This window comes from Ambystoma mexicanum, chromosome 9 (assembly GCF_040938575.1).
Source record: "Ambystoma mexicanum isolate Mex_15411 chromosome 9, UKY_AmexF1_1, whole genome shotgun sequence".
Classification (NCBI taxonomy): Eukaryota; Metazoa; Chordata; class Amphibia; order Caudata; family Ambystomatidae; genus Ambystoma; species Ambystoma mexicanum.
Window position 1 is genome coordinate 1392323544 of NC_090931.1, and position 14821 is coordinate 1392338364.

The following is a 14821-nucleotide window of genomic DNA, read 5'->3' on the forward strand; positions in this document are numbered from 1 at the left end:
GGGTGCCCTCAAAACTGTAGCAGCTGTGTTTAGTGACTTTACATTTCGATGGAGGTCTTGCTCGGAAGCAATATGCAGGTGATACGATGTTTCACTAACTTGCATGTTGCCATCTAGGCTCCGAGCACAGTTTATCGGCGGCTGTTGCAGGGAGCCTGCAAAGGGCAGCATCAAGCCATGTAGGTTTTTTTTCGTAAAGTGTGTTACCCTGTTTAGCCTGCGATTTTATAATGCTGTTTTCTTTTACAAGCAATGGTGGAGCAATAGAGATTTGGTTTGAGGCTCTTTCAGGCCGCTTTCCAGTTGGCATAGGATGAAAATGTCTTACTTTCCCTCCAGGTAGTGCTGATCCTCCATGGGTTGCATGGAATTGTATCTGATGCAAATTTTTCGTGGTGGCATTCCACGAGGCGCGTGGGAGATCATGAGTGCTTTCAATGTCGCTACTGTTCGCCTCACCCACTTCTAAATTGTTGTTATTCATTTTAACAGGATGGAGGCTTTGTTGGATATCCAGGTCTACATCAACAATTTGACACTCGATTTGTTTCCCAGCTGTGATTTGGGATGGCGCCGTGTGCTCAGACTCTAATGGAATAGGTATCCCATTCTGATCACAGGTAGTTGTTTCTAGACAGTCATGCAATGACATACGTGACGTGTTAGCTTTTACGCCGCTGATTTGAGTCACGTCAACATGTGCGGCTGCCATCAAATCAGCATCTGTAAGTTCAAATGGTGAAAAGAATGCCTCAGGCGACACAGGAGAGCGATTATTCTCATTTGACTCACATATTGACTGTGAAAGGGATTTTAAGTTATTTAGTGTTAGTAAAACAATTTTTGGAGGCGTTGTCATTGAAGTATTTGCCGATACATTCATAGATTGCATCGCTTGTGTCTCTTGCAGGACTACTTCCGTCACCAACGGGGCAGATTCTTTCTCGCAAGCTAGGCGGAGTAGGACGTTGTTATTGTACACGTCGTCAGTTGGAGCAGTTCTGGTTTTTGGGCTTTTTTGAGAAGTTAAAAGAGATGTATTGGATGTAATTGTGACCCCATTTAGTCCAGCAGATGATTGGATGTTTAGGGTTTCCGGCGTCATGTTTACTAGGGACACCTTACGTGATTCAATTACGTCATTCAAGGTTCCTTTTTCCCCCCTATCAATAGGTGACTGTAGGTGTACAATTTGTTTGCTTACCTTTCCATCATGAGGCGACTCCTTGCTCATGACTGTCCAGGGATTTAGCATGCGGCGTTGCTGGAGGGTTTTGTTACGAGTCTGAGGCCCTGACTTCTTATTCAGTGTTTTTACAACGTCCGTCATGGAGGGGCTAAGGGAAGTCTTAGCTGCACTTGCCACGTTTGTGTGTCTTTTACGCTGCTTCGATTTCGTGTCTCAGTAAGTTGTGCTTTCTTTCATGGAGGATTTCGGGGATCAAAGAGATAGTGTCTCCGCAGTCTCCCCTATACGTATCCGGCGCCTCCAGCGCCTAACAGCCGCACAACAGCCGGCGCCCTTTACCCCTGCCGGGCTTAACGCCGCGAGGGTGGATGGGCCACCGCTATGAGGAGGTGCTGGGTCACGTGAGGAGTCATGTGAGATGGTCTGGCCACGCCTCCTCCAGGAAGCGCCCAAGCACCGACAGAGCCCCTTCACGGCTCAGAAGGAGAAAAGAATTTAAAGGCAGCTGTTTTCCAGTTAGTGGAGCGCCGGGTCAGGCTTCAATAGTCACTGCACACAAGCTGCATCCGTAGATATCTACAAACATCTGACTTCATTGCGGACCTTCCAGACAATGCCACATGACCATACACTGGCACGCGGCCTCATGACGTGTCAGAGAACTCGTCCGCACTTCACGATAAGATCCGTCCTTCGCGGACAGTTCGGAACTGCATTTGCTAATGATCTAGGAACTTTCAACTTCAAAATTTCCCTTGCACATCTCCTACACATTTTCGTACTCATTATCAATTACCAATCTAGTACACAGTACATACTTGGAAGTATTTTATCAAAAGAAAAAATGAATGTCCTGAAGATGGCCCAACATCTGCTTTATTGACCACCTCCGACAATGGTGGTACTCCATCAAGGGCCGAAACATATGTCGAATCAAAAGGAAACAAAATGTTTTTTCCTACGTCATGCAGATCGCGAATAACTAATATGCTAGAAGAACATTCAAATTGTAGAACCCCGTGTTTGTAGTGGAATGAAAGGTATGACTGATTCACGTAGAAGCCAATAATGTGTCTTAATGATGTTTTTATGAAGTAACATTAAAGTGATTTATAATTATGCTACATTGCATTGAGTTGAAATAAGTTTTTCCCATAAGGTGCTTAGGGACTCATTACACGGTAGGCGGTAAGGGTTTACCGTTACCGGTATTTTACCAGTACCGGTAAACCCTTACCGCCTTACTACGAGGTCCCTTTGTGGGTTGGTACATTAGCAGGCGTTAAAAAACGAACCCGCAAAGGGACCGGGGTGCTAATTACGGTACCGCAATTTGCGGTACCGTAATTAGCGCCTTCCCCATTCCCATTATGCCCTATGGGTCAAAAATGGGAATGGGGAAGGGCAATGGAGGAAGGAGGAATGACCGCCTTCCCAACCTTGAAATAGGGCGGTAATTCCCCTTTCCTCCGAGGCGGTACCGGTAAATAACTGGCATGAACCATGGCGCTAATAGCACCATGGTTTACCGCCTACGGTGTAATGAGGCCCTAAGTCTGTAAAATTAGTAAGCAGCCTCTCTATATCTAAACCTGTGTCTGCACAGGACCATTAGAGAGGGGTAGTCAGCCTGGTTTGTAATTTTTCTCTTCGTAGACTCTCCCTTCCATCAGACTTGACCCCCCGATAACAAAAAATTAGGGAGTACCCACTCACATAGGCTAATCTTCACAACGTACAGGTTCGAAGAACCAAAAGAACAGAACTCAGAAGAACCGAGGCGCGCCGAGATCTCCGAAGCGAACACGTTTGCAGAAAAAATGGAAATCAGGCTACGGGCGTTGTGCGTCCTACTTATAACATCCGGCGACGTCGGCTCGACGGAGGTCCTCGAGGACAGCGTATCAACGCAGGACACAAAGTTTTACGAAGCAGCACAGCTGTGGTGATTACCTGTCATAGATATGGAATACGTCGGAGGACCCAATCCCCTCGAATTTATGATTACAAGAACATCCCACAGAATCGCCAGACTGGGAGATGATGAGAGTTCAAAATAGCAGACTGTAAAATTCCCACCAAGAAGATTAAAACACTGGGAGTCTTGTTGGACCAAAAACCTTCCAGGAGAGCTCAAATTAGCAATCTTGTGTCTATGTCCTCCTTTTATATAAGATTATTGGCCCATATACGGCCATTTATACATTTATATCTATCAAGAGTACTAAGACTATTGCCAGAGCGATTATAGGCCAAAAGATTTATTACTGCAGTAATCTCCTGATTGGAGTTAAAGGGGAAATTGCAAGACTACAGGTCATTCAAAACAGAGGCATAATATCTATAGTTGGCCTCAGAAAGTATGATCATGTTCGGAAGCCAGGAGGAATCTTCACTGGCTCCCGGTCGAGGCCAGGATACATTTTTGTTTTCTCACTATAGTGCCTAAATGCCTAGAGGGCTCTACCCCCACAATATCTGGCTGTCGGGCGAATCAGCAAATCCTCTGAAATTGTTTAAGATCAGATAAAATTTGTATTTATTGATTTATAAAGCGCCTTACACCAAGGCGCTGTAAAATACCTCTATGTTGATTGTTCCTAGAGCTAAGCTTGCACAAGTTAATAAGTGGGTTTGGCATAACTGCACCCAGTCTTTGGAATTCGATTCCATCTGATCTCAGAGGTGAAAAATCACTGGAGATGTTTAAGAAGAATCTGAAGACCTTCCTTTTCAGATAAAGGCTGTGTATGAGTTAGGTCCCGTTGTTTCACAGGCTGTTCCGAGGGTATGGTTATCGGTTTTATGCTGCAGGTCTTCCTTCCCCTCTTTTAGGTGTCATCTTCTGCGTCCGTATGCCTCAGGGCCATTTTTGGTTGCGTAGTATAAAAGAAATAAAGTAAAGTAAGTCAGATCAGAAGATTTGTTCATGATCACCATCGTCCGCTGGGAAAAGCTGGGATACGAGACTCAACAATTTGGCTGCACAATCTTGAATTGGACTACCTAATGACCTCTGCAGACTAACTTTATGCTCTTTATTGGGGTGGCTGCTAGTTTTTGCAGCCGCGTTTGGAGGAATCGAGCTCTAGACCTACATCATACTGATGGCATGTTACTTTTTAATAGCTAGCGCTGTCTGAGGTACATTGTTTTGTGGTGTTTCTCTCACGAAAGTCTATACACACACGTGAGTTTATCAACCTAAGACAATAGAAAGCCCGAGTATACCTTAATGCAATTTTGGACTGTGATCTAGAACGTGAATGCAAATCTTGAATGAGCATTTACCACACTGAGCGCTCTTCTAAACAATTGTGCATTCAAATGTACTAATAGGATTTCAACTTTCAGGAATTGCATGTGATCAATATATTCTCCACAGAAGGGTGAGAATGCTACAGGAGTTGTGCTATAGTGAACGGCCAAACTGGGACAGATTTTCAAATTGACTTCAAATGGAATAAAACGCAGAGGAATGCGCTTTTTTCATTTGCGCTAATTTCAGAAATGCTATGGTCAACTTATTCTCAAAGATGACTTGCGCATTTCAAGGGTGGCTGAACAGTAGTGCAGCTCAGCCCCGTAAAATGCATTATGTTGGAAGTCCAATGCATGATTAGTATCTTGCACTGGACATTCCCCTGTGCCTAGTCCGAGCAGGGGCATGGGAAAATCTTGTATTTTTGTGCATTTGAAAGTGCAACCAATTTGTGGATTTGGCGTGCACATTGAAAGGCGCAAAAATGCCCCCTTCTTTGCGCAAATGAGCAAAGAGTGAAAAAGGGCATCTGGATGTGAGGATGCTCACATCCAGATGCCCCTTATGGATTTGGGTGCAATTTTTTTTGGTGCAAGTGGGGAGATGCATTCTCCCGTTACATCACATGTGCCTAAAAAAGTTTGAGAATCTCGCCCACAGTGTGTTCTACAGTCAAAGCACAAAGCTTTACAGGGTTAATACATCGGAACAGAATGAAGTTGTGAACAGCATTCTGGCAGCAAGTTTAGAGCTTTAGTAGAGCACCAAAAAACATCCTACCATGTTTTGTTATAATGGGCACAGACTTCATTGACCCAGGCAGCCATGTGGGCCTGCCTCCCTTTTGCCCTCCCAAAAAGACTGCTCTGGGTGCATGTAGACAGAGCATGCGGGTGAAGGCTCATCCACGACTATTGAATGACCAACATCTCATAGCGAAAACGGCATCAAGAGCCTGGTATCGCAGTATCAGAGGTGTTAAAATAATGTGGGGCCAAAATACCTGTTTTTAACAATAGTCCCTTTTGTTGTTCAAACGCTGGAGAAACAATTGCACCAGCTATATTATCGTCAATTGGAAAATATTTTCTCCTGGTCATAAACCTACAGCACTAACGCACTTGTCTTTAAAGTCATTTTAATATACTTGCTGTGTGTCTGTAGGACTAGCCCAGGGATCATTAAGGCAGTTTTTTTTATCCAAAACATTTTTTTACATGAACGCAATTAAAGTGCATAGAAATATTTTATATCATGCCACCTTACCTCTTCTCGCCTTGATGGTCAAATTTAACGCGAACATCTGTCTGTAATGAGAACACAAGAAAAGACAAATTACACAAAGGTAATCGTTACATAAGAGCGATTCAAATAACAGAGCAGGAGGCCATGGTTTCCCCCTGTAGCCATTAAGAGAAAAACAAATGAAACAAGATACATTTGTGAGAAGAGATGCCATGCTGTGACTTTGCACAATAGCATTAAAAATACCAAATATGGCACCACTGATAAAGGAACACGAGCTACTCTTTGGGCTCCTAGATTAAATGAAGCCAACTTATTCCAATTTACTATCGAAACGTTTCTGGAACGTTTATTATTCGATATTTCAATTCGCAGTGTATGCAAAAAGGGGGTGTACTGTAGATTTGATATACATTTAAGAAAATGTGCTGGAACAGAATGGTAAATGGTTAGTGCCGACATCACTATGAATGTTCTGTAAGTTCAGGGACAAATTGTAGATATTTGATATGATATATGATATATGATATGGTATTTGTAACGCGCCTATACACAAGTGTTTCAAGGCGCGACGAGGCAGGGAGGGAGGGAAACAAGGGGAAGACAGACAAACGATCCTACTAGGCCAGGTGTCATTCAGATCGCGCAAGTGCAGAGGTAAGGGGAAAAGGAGAAAGTGCAGGGGGAGGAGGTGGGGGGGGAAAGTGCAGTACAGGGTAAGTAGCATAAAAAATAATAAATAATAAATAATAAATAAAAAGGGCCAGCTGGTGGCAAGTGCGAGGTAAGTGCAGAGCAAGTGCTGGGAAGGGGGGGCTGTAGGGATACAGTGACAGTCCCACAGTGCAGGGGGAGCCAGTGAGGCAGTGCAAGTGGAGAGTGGCTGGGCCCTGTACCGAGGTTGCTGAGAGTGGCCCAGATGCAGGTTTAGTGCTGAATTCAGTGGGGAGTTAAGCAGGTTTAGCAGGGAAGAGGGAGAGAGAAGGCAGAAGCGAAGAGGAAGGTTTTGAGGTGCTTCCGGAACCGGAGATGGTTCTCCTCAAGTTTCAGGGAAGCAGGAAGGCTGTTCCAGAGGGAGGCCCCTGCTGCGGAGAGAGATCTACCCCCAGCTTGTTGCTCTAATAAGGGCATTAGCACTGCATGCTTGCTACAAGCTACCACTAGACAATCAGTCGGATGAGAGTCTCAGACAGAAGATCAATTTGGGATCAACTTATGTGCTGCTCGTCTGCAGTTGATCCGTTGCTAAGCAACAGTGGGCGTGTGCCCAGGACCAACCTGATTGGCTGCTCGTCCGATATTCTATCCAGAAAGCGACTGGATGGCTTTAGCCGGCCACTTCCTCTTGTTAGGGAGAATTCTCTTAGAAGGCTAATTTCCCAAACGTAGTGAGTCCCCCAGCAGCTTTGCTGGATTTTTGGGGTTTGTGTTTTTCTCCTGCTAAGAGTGAGACTCTTTTCCTCGCACTCTTAGGCATGATTTGAGGTATGTTTTTGACTTATTGTGTGCTTATGGGCTACGGGGTCTTTTTACTCCATAGGGTATCATCTGTTTTAGTGTATGTGTTACACAGCACCCTCAGTGCAGTAAGACAGGGGTGTCATAGTGACCCCCAAACAGACTCCATACCCTGGGACTGACTACTGTCTCCCAGGGCATGTAAAGTCACCATTGGCTTTACTAGGCAAAATTGTGAACAGAACCAGTACAAACCACCATATTGTGGAAGTACTGGAAGGGGTTAATTAGATTGCCCCTGGGTCTGTTTCCAAGGGGGCAGTGTCCAGTCCCCTCTTGTCGAGTTTCTGGCTGGTGGCAGTGGTTACCACGCGAAATATTCCACCAGAATATTTCCCATGGGATTTTCCCATTGATTTTAAATGCACCACTTTTTTGGTGCAATGTTAAAGATACTTCCGGTTTATTTATTTAATATAAAATCACTGGTTGGGTCTTTTCGCCAGAACGCTTTTCCAAAATGGCGTTTGTGTCCGTCTCCAACTCCAACCAAGGTCGGGCCCTTTGTTCCTCTTTTTGGCGGGCTTCTCCACAGAAGCCCTCCAACTGGTGCCACTCTGTCTGGGTTCCACAGGATGTGTGGGTGGGGGAATTGGCACCCTGGACTGCGTTGCCTTAGCAACCCAAGTCGCGCTCTGTTCCGATTGGCCCAGTGGTGAGCTGCCCGGCTCACCACTTAGCATGTATGAGTGACAGCTAGGCTGTTGAATGGGGGTTTTTCTGCATAAAAGCAGGGCTTTGGGGGCTGGAACTTGAGAAGTTGCCACAGGACCTAAGAAATCCGAAGAAGGGAGAAGCTGAGCCATCTGTAACGATGACACCACAAGTGGAGCTCTGCGGCAAAAACCTCGCCAGAAGAGAAGATCCTCTGCTGTAAGTCTTCTCCCTTTGAGCTGGTGGGGACAACCAGTTTCCCATTCGCCTTCCAGGACGTCCCTTGGTCGAATCGCCAGTGCCAAGCACCCCGGCGGCCGGATAGCCAAGCTTCACCACTGTGACCATGAATAAAAGGAACGCACCTTTTTAACCGAACGAACTCCGCGGCTGGTCTCTTCCCTGGGCAGTGCAACGACTCCCAGTTTCCTCCTCGACGAGATCTTCTCTTCCCCTGGTCGAAACCATGAACTGCACCCGCTGCTAGGAACAACTGCCACCGCTGGAGCTTCCTCACTCTTAAAAGGTACTGTGTTCCGCCTGGCCTCCCTTTGATATATGATATGATATGGCATTTGTAACCCGCCTATACACAAGTGTTTCAAGACGCGACGAGGCAGGGAGGGGGGAACAAGGGGAAGACAGACAACGATCCTACTAGGCCAGGTGTCATTCAGATCGTGCAAGTGCAGGGGTAGGGGGAAGGGAAAAAGTGCAAGAGGAGGGGGGAAGTGCAGTACAAAGTAAGTAGAATAAAAATAAATAAATAGGGCCAGCTGGTGGCAAGTGCAAGGTAAGTGCAGACAAGTGCTGGGAAGGGGGGCTGTAGGGCTACAGAGACAGTCCCGCAGTGCAGGGGTTGCCAGGGAGGCAGTGCAAGTGGAGAGTGGCTGGGCCCAGGACCAAGGTCGGTGAGAGTGGCCCAGTTGCAGATTCAGTGCAGTTTCACTGAAGAATTTAGCAGGGGAGAGAGAAAGCAGAAGCAAAGAGGAAGGTTTTTAGGTGCTTCCGGACCCGAGATGGTTCTCCTCGAGTTTCAGGGAGGCAGGAAGTCTGTTCCAGAGGGAGGCCCCTGCCGCGGAGAGAGATCTACCCCCAGCTCGTTGCTTCGAGAAGCAGCTAACCCTGAAGGAGTTGGAGTCGGATGAGCGAAGGGCTCGGGAAGGAAGATATTTAGGAAGAGAGAGTTGAAGGTATTTAGGCCCCAGGTCCCAGATGGCCTTGTGGACAAAGCAGAGGGTTTTGAACTTAATCCTCGCAGCCACTGGGAGCCAGTGTAGAGATTTCAGTCCTGGAGAGATACGGTCCCTGGGCTTGAGGCCAAGGACAAGTCTCGCAGTTCTGTTCTGGATGAGTTGCAGAGGGCGGAGAGTGGAGGCAGGCAGATTAAGATAGAGGCTGTTACAGTAGTCCAGCTTCGAGAGAACCAGGGCTCGGGAGACAGTGAGCTTCTGGGGGAAGGAGAGGAAGGGAAGAATATCTCTGAGGAGGTGCAGCTGGTAGTGTGACTTCTTAGAGACGTCAGAGATATGAGGAGAGAAGGAGAGTGTGGAGTCGAAGATGACCCCGAGGATTTTTGCCTTGCAGGTAGGAGCAGGAGGAGGGCCAAGAGAGGCTGGCCAGAGAGCTGCAGGGAAGGAGGGAGTGGGTGTGCCGATGAGTAGAATCTCAGTCTTACTGGCATTAAGGCAGAGGTCATTGGCGGCACACCATTCCTGGATAGCAGACAGACAGTCCGAGATGAGGGAAGGAGAGAACAAGGCCGAGGGTAGCCTGAAAATGAGCTGGGTATCATCCGCATAGCACTGAAAGTTGGGGCAGAGAGCGGCGATGCGGTGGGCAAGGAGTGCCAGATACTGGTTGAACAGCCAGGGGGAGAGGTTAGATTCCTGGGGGACACCACAGGTGGAGAAAAAGATGTCAGAGAGGAAGGACCCCAGTTGGACCTGGGAGGGTCGATTGGAAAGGAAAGAGGTCAGCCACGCCAGAGCCTGACCAGTGATACCCAGGTTATCGTGGAGACGGTTGAGCAGGATGGCATGGTTGACAGTGTCAAAGGCAGAAGAGAGATCGAGCAGAATGAGAACACACGGAATGTTGGAGTCGAGGTTCAAGAGCAGGTCCTCACAGATGTTCAGGGGAGCAGTTTCCGTGCTTCTGGCAGCTCTGAAGCCAGATTGATGGTCATGAAGACTACCAACAGATTCAGCATGGAGGTTAAGCTGGGAGATGGCCTTTCTGCGGATTGCTGAAGGGGGACCATAAATCCTTGGCTTTCAAACTGGGTTGGCCCCCAGACCTTCTAACTTTATCTTTCGCATCAAACCAACCTCCTTTGAACATTTCTGCAAAGACTTGAGTGCTTTTCAAACTGTGTGATCTTGGGCACATTTTGCCTTGCTCCATTTAAAGTGGGCCTGGCCTATGAACTTTGGCTCTACAGTAGACTCTGCCTTCACTAACTTGCTGTGGTCTTATAAAAGTGTTGGGAACGGTTTTATTTTTATGACCTGCCTTTTTCTCTCCCTTTAACTGAATTATTGGAGTGCCATCTAAGTTACGCGCTCTCATCTGTTTTCACAAATAGTGGTGTTTTGACTTAGACTTGTCTAATAATTATTAAGGGAGGTGTGTATACTTTTTCTGATTATGTTTGAACTTGCCTTGATTTATATTGCTTAGTGTATTTCCTAAAGTGTGTTTTAAATAAATAATTATATACTTTTGATACCAACCTCTGGTCAGTGTTTGCCTGCTCTACTGTGTTTTTAGCCCTATTGTGTATCCTCTGTATACTGCCCTACTCATCTTGACTGCTCAGCCACAGCTACCAGGTAAATCTGGGTGGTGCAGACTGCTACCAATTGGGTTTACTGCTTACTCCTGTAGTCTTAATCTTTTTGCAGTGTTCCCCAAGGGAACTGCACAGGATTCTGCCCAACACCTCTAAAGCCCATCCTCTTAAGGCTAGGGCCTGTCTTTTGCCTGTCAGGCCAAGTGGCCAGCCACCCTGCTCCGTGTACAACAGACTGCCTTACCCATCTGACAACATCCCAAACGGTAACTTTATCCCTCCAACTTACTCCTATGCACACTCGTGAAATTCTCCCCGACATCGCGGCAATAACAGCGTGTAAAGCACTGTGTAGTCACAATTGTTCTTTAGCTTCTCCACACATGCTCGCGCCTGCCTCCATTTACTGCTGTAAGCTTTGTTCACCACTGCCTCCTAAACACACGTTCCCACAAACCTATGCTTAATTATGGTAAATTTAAACCTGTATCCTCACACGTTGTCAGCATTTAAGGCACATTATCGCTACATCTGCACGCTCGCAGTTGCGCTTTGATCTACATACTCATTGCCTTACCCATTGTTTGCCTCTGAATGTATTTACTAAAAGTATGCTGTCAATCCTGACTTATATGTGCTACGATTAATTGTGACCGATGGACGGGATTGTGCATCTTAGTTTGGGCATTATACCAGATTGTGGTACTTAGCCCACTTGTGCATTATACCAGATTGTGGAATCTAGCCCAATTTGTGGATTATACCCGATTGTGGAATTTAGCCCAGTTGTACATCATACCTGACTCTGGAATTTAGCCCACTTGCGCATTATACCGGATTGCAGAATTTAGCCCACTTGTGCATTATACCGGATTGTGGGTATTGTCGGAACCCTAATGACTGTAATCCTAGCTAGCGACCATTACACCTGCTTGGTGCCCCACCATTATCTCAACACTGGTATCATGTTACCACGCCCCTCCTCCCAAAGGCTTTTGCTCTCTTTATTGAGTGTACCACTCTTATTGTGGGCATCTACCAGGGCGTTCCACTTATCAGCCAGTTTAGCTACACCTAGCACTTTGTGCACTAGAACCATGGCCCCTACCTACAAACCTTCGGTTTGTACTGAGCACAGACCCTCAACATCCCAACATCTACCTTAATGCCCCTGCCCCCCTATGGCTTGACCACTTCACTAAAAAAGCCACACCCAACCAACCTTGCACTACCCTCCTAAGAAACAAAAGATTAGGTTCTAGATTCATGGGCATGAAGGGACACCCCACGTACCCTAGCGCATACCTGAAACGCCCGACGCCCAGCCGGCCCCCCCCCCCCAGGCACCCATCTCACCCACTCCTCAGTGCCCCCAGACAAACCTTGCCTCACCAAGCAACGCCAGACTGATCAAGGCGGCTTTGGTCAACGCAAGGTCCCTAGCAGCTCACGCACTGGACATTGCAGATCTCATCAAGACCCAGGAGCTGGACATCATTGCTATCTCTGAGACCTGGTTGCACCCTGCCTCGGGCCCAGCACTTCTAGAGGCGGTGGAATTGCATTCATCCATAAAAACTCACTAGGACATAGAACCCTACCGAGCACTAACCTGGAATCTGCTGAGCTACTCTCTGTCAAACTTCCACTATCGGCCAACCAAACGGCCACCATTCATCTAAAATACAGAACCCCTGGTACCCCCACATCGTTTGTGGATGAAATCACCTCCTTAGTACTTGACAAAGCAAAAACAAACTCTCAAACTATCATCCTTGGAGACCTCAACCTGGCTTCCAAGACGCCAATGACCATGCGGCCCTTGACTTTGCCAACACCCTAACAGATCTAGGTTTCTCACATCATGTACAAAAACCTACCCACATCAAAGGGCGGTGTTTAGATTGGCTAAGCAACACTAACTGCAACATCAGCCTGCTCTCGAACTCCTTGTGCCTGGTCTGATCACCATATCATCACCTTCAACATTGAAGCAGCTCTTCCACCTATACCTCCCGTCGCTCCAGCCATCCCTACCAGAAATTAAAAGAACATAACCACTGAAAAGTTACTCCCCCTCATCCTTCCTACCCTCAACAACGCCACTGACTCTTGCTCAGACCCTACTATCTTAGTCCACACCTATAACCAGACAGTGCTTTCATCCATAAAACTCCAACGCCCCACTCAAACTTAGGACACCCAAACAACATGCGCACCTTAACTCGTGGTTCACACCACAGCTCAGAGTGCTATGTAAAGAGAAACGCAGCGCAGAGTCATGCTGGAAAAGTCACCCTTCTGACGCCCACAAGGACAGTCTCTTCTTAGCCACTCAATTATAAAGAAGCTATACTCCAGGCTAAAAAATAATCTTACAATAACTGCATCGTGTCAGCACAATCAAATACTAAGGAATTATTCAAATTCTCAAGGAACTCGAGGCGCCTGCAGCCCTCCCTGACTCCTGCACTAAAGATAGCAACTGGTGTACTAATATACAGACAGCACTCCTGGGCAAAATTGCCACCCTCCAAACCAAAATTAGAGACAAACAAAAGTCCCTACAGTCAGACCAACCTCTGTCTGCTCCCATATCTAGTTCCCACCAAGCCAACCCGACCTACAAACCGTTCACCTTCTCCCCTCTCACTACTCTTGAAGTAGAAGGAATTATAAATAACCTCAAGCCTTCTAACTGCCAAGGTGACCCTTGCCCGGCGCCTACCATCAAGGAAGCCTCACACGACTTAGTCCCCTTTATCACAGCCTTCATAAATGCCTCCTTCAAAACGGGTATAGTCCCCGACAACCTCAAGGACGCCTGGGTGATCCCACTACTTAAAAAACCATCCCTTGACCCTAACATACCGACCAACTTTAAACCGATCACTACTGTCCCGTTCCTGCTCAAGATCCTAGATCGTGCAGCATACCTGCAGATCCAAGACTACCTTGAATCCAACAATCTCCTGGGGCTAAGACCATCAGGCTTCCGCCCCAAACAAGGGACTGAAACAGCTCTGATCGACCTGAAAACTCAGATGAACACTAAAGGACAATGGGAAGTTAGCGCTACTCCTTGACCTCTCTGCGACATTCGATTTGGTTAACCACCAAATACTTTGCCAACATCTTAAATCTGCGGCCCACTTCTCAGACTCCGCCAATGCCTGGATCCACTCCTTCCTTAGCAGCAGGTCCATGCGGGTCTCCTCACCCACAGCATCGGCACCCCTCTCCTATTCATTGCGGCGTCCCTCAAGGCTCATGTGTATCGCCCACGCTTTACAACGTGTTCACCAAACCCCTTTTTGATGTGCTCAATTATCTGGGTGTCTCCTACACCAACTATGCGGATAACACCCAGATACTCATTCCCATCACTGGTGATGACACAGCCGATACCAAATTCTTGAATGATGTCTATCTGGTCATTCAGGCCTGGATGGCCCAACACGAACTATGCCTTAACGACGACAAGACAGAGCTCCTATTACTAGGATCATCTCAACGTCTTAATAAATTAGACCAAGCCTACACGTCATCATCATCGATGGTAATGACATCAAGGTCTCTAAAGACACTAAAACTCTAGGCGTCTATCTGGACTCTACCCTTTCCCTGAACAGACAAATAAATGCAGTAAGGTCGGCATGAGCATATACATGCAAACTTATCACCGCCTGCAGACCTTTTCTGAACCCCCATAACTGCATTAACCTCGCAAGAACACTCATGTCCAAAATCGATTACTGCAGCGCCCTCTACTTGGGGACTAGCCAGTCTAACCTCAAACTGCAAACTATCCAAAATAATGCCCTAAGGGCAGCTCTCAATATCCCTAGACGGTCTCACATTTCTAACGTCATATCTGATCTACGTTGGCTCCTGGTAAAACAAAGAATTGCCTTGAAAACACTAGCCTTGACTCAAATGCTTGGACATCAATGCCCCACCTTACCTCTCCTCTCGCCTTACACTCCACACTTCCTCACGACCCACTAGATCAGCTCAAACTCAGCCTAATCCTGCCTAGATTTAAACTCCAAAAAGCGGGTGGTGTGAGCTTCCATGTCCTAGCTTCAAAACTCTGGAACACACTGCCTACCTCCATCAGAACTAAGCCGTCGTTCCTAACCTTTAAGAATAATACCAA

The 14821-nt window shown here is 46.9% G+C and overlaps 1 protein-coding gene across 1 annotated transcript in view; it reads right to left on the reverse strand.

Annotated features, from left to right (window-relative positions):
• Nucleotides 1-14821, reverse strand: part of MAP3K2 (mitogen-activated protein kinase kinase kinase 2) — a 1280649-nt gene that overhangs the window by 875865 nt on the left and 389963 nt on the right. Inside the window, exon 4 of the mRNA XM_069616795.1 lies at nt 5718-5758. Coding sequence (XP_069472896.1) covers nt 5718-5758 — 41 coding nt within the window. The remainder of the gene's footprint in view (nt 1-5717; nt 5759-14821) is intronic.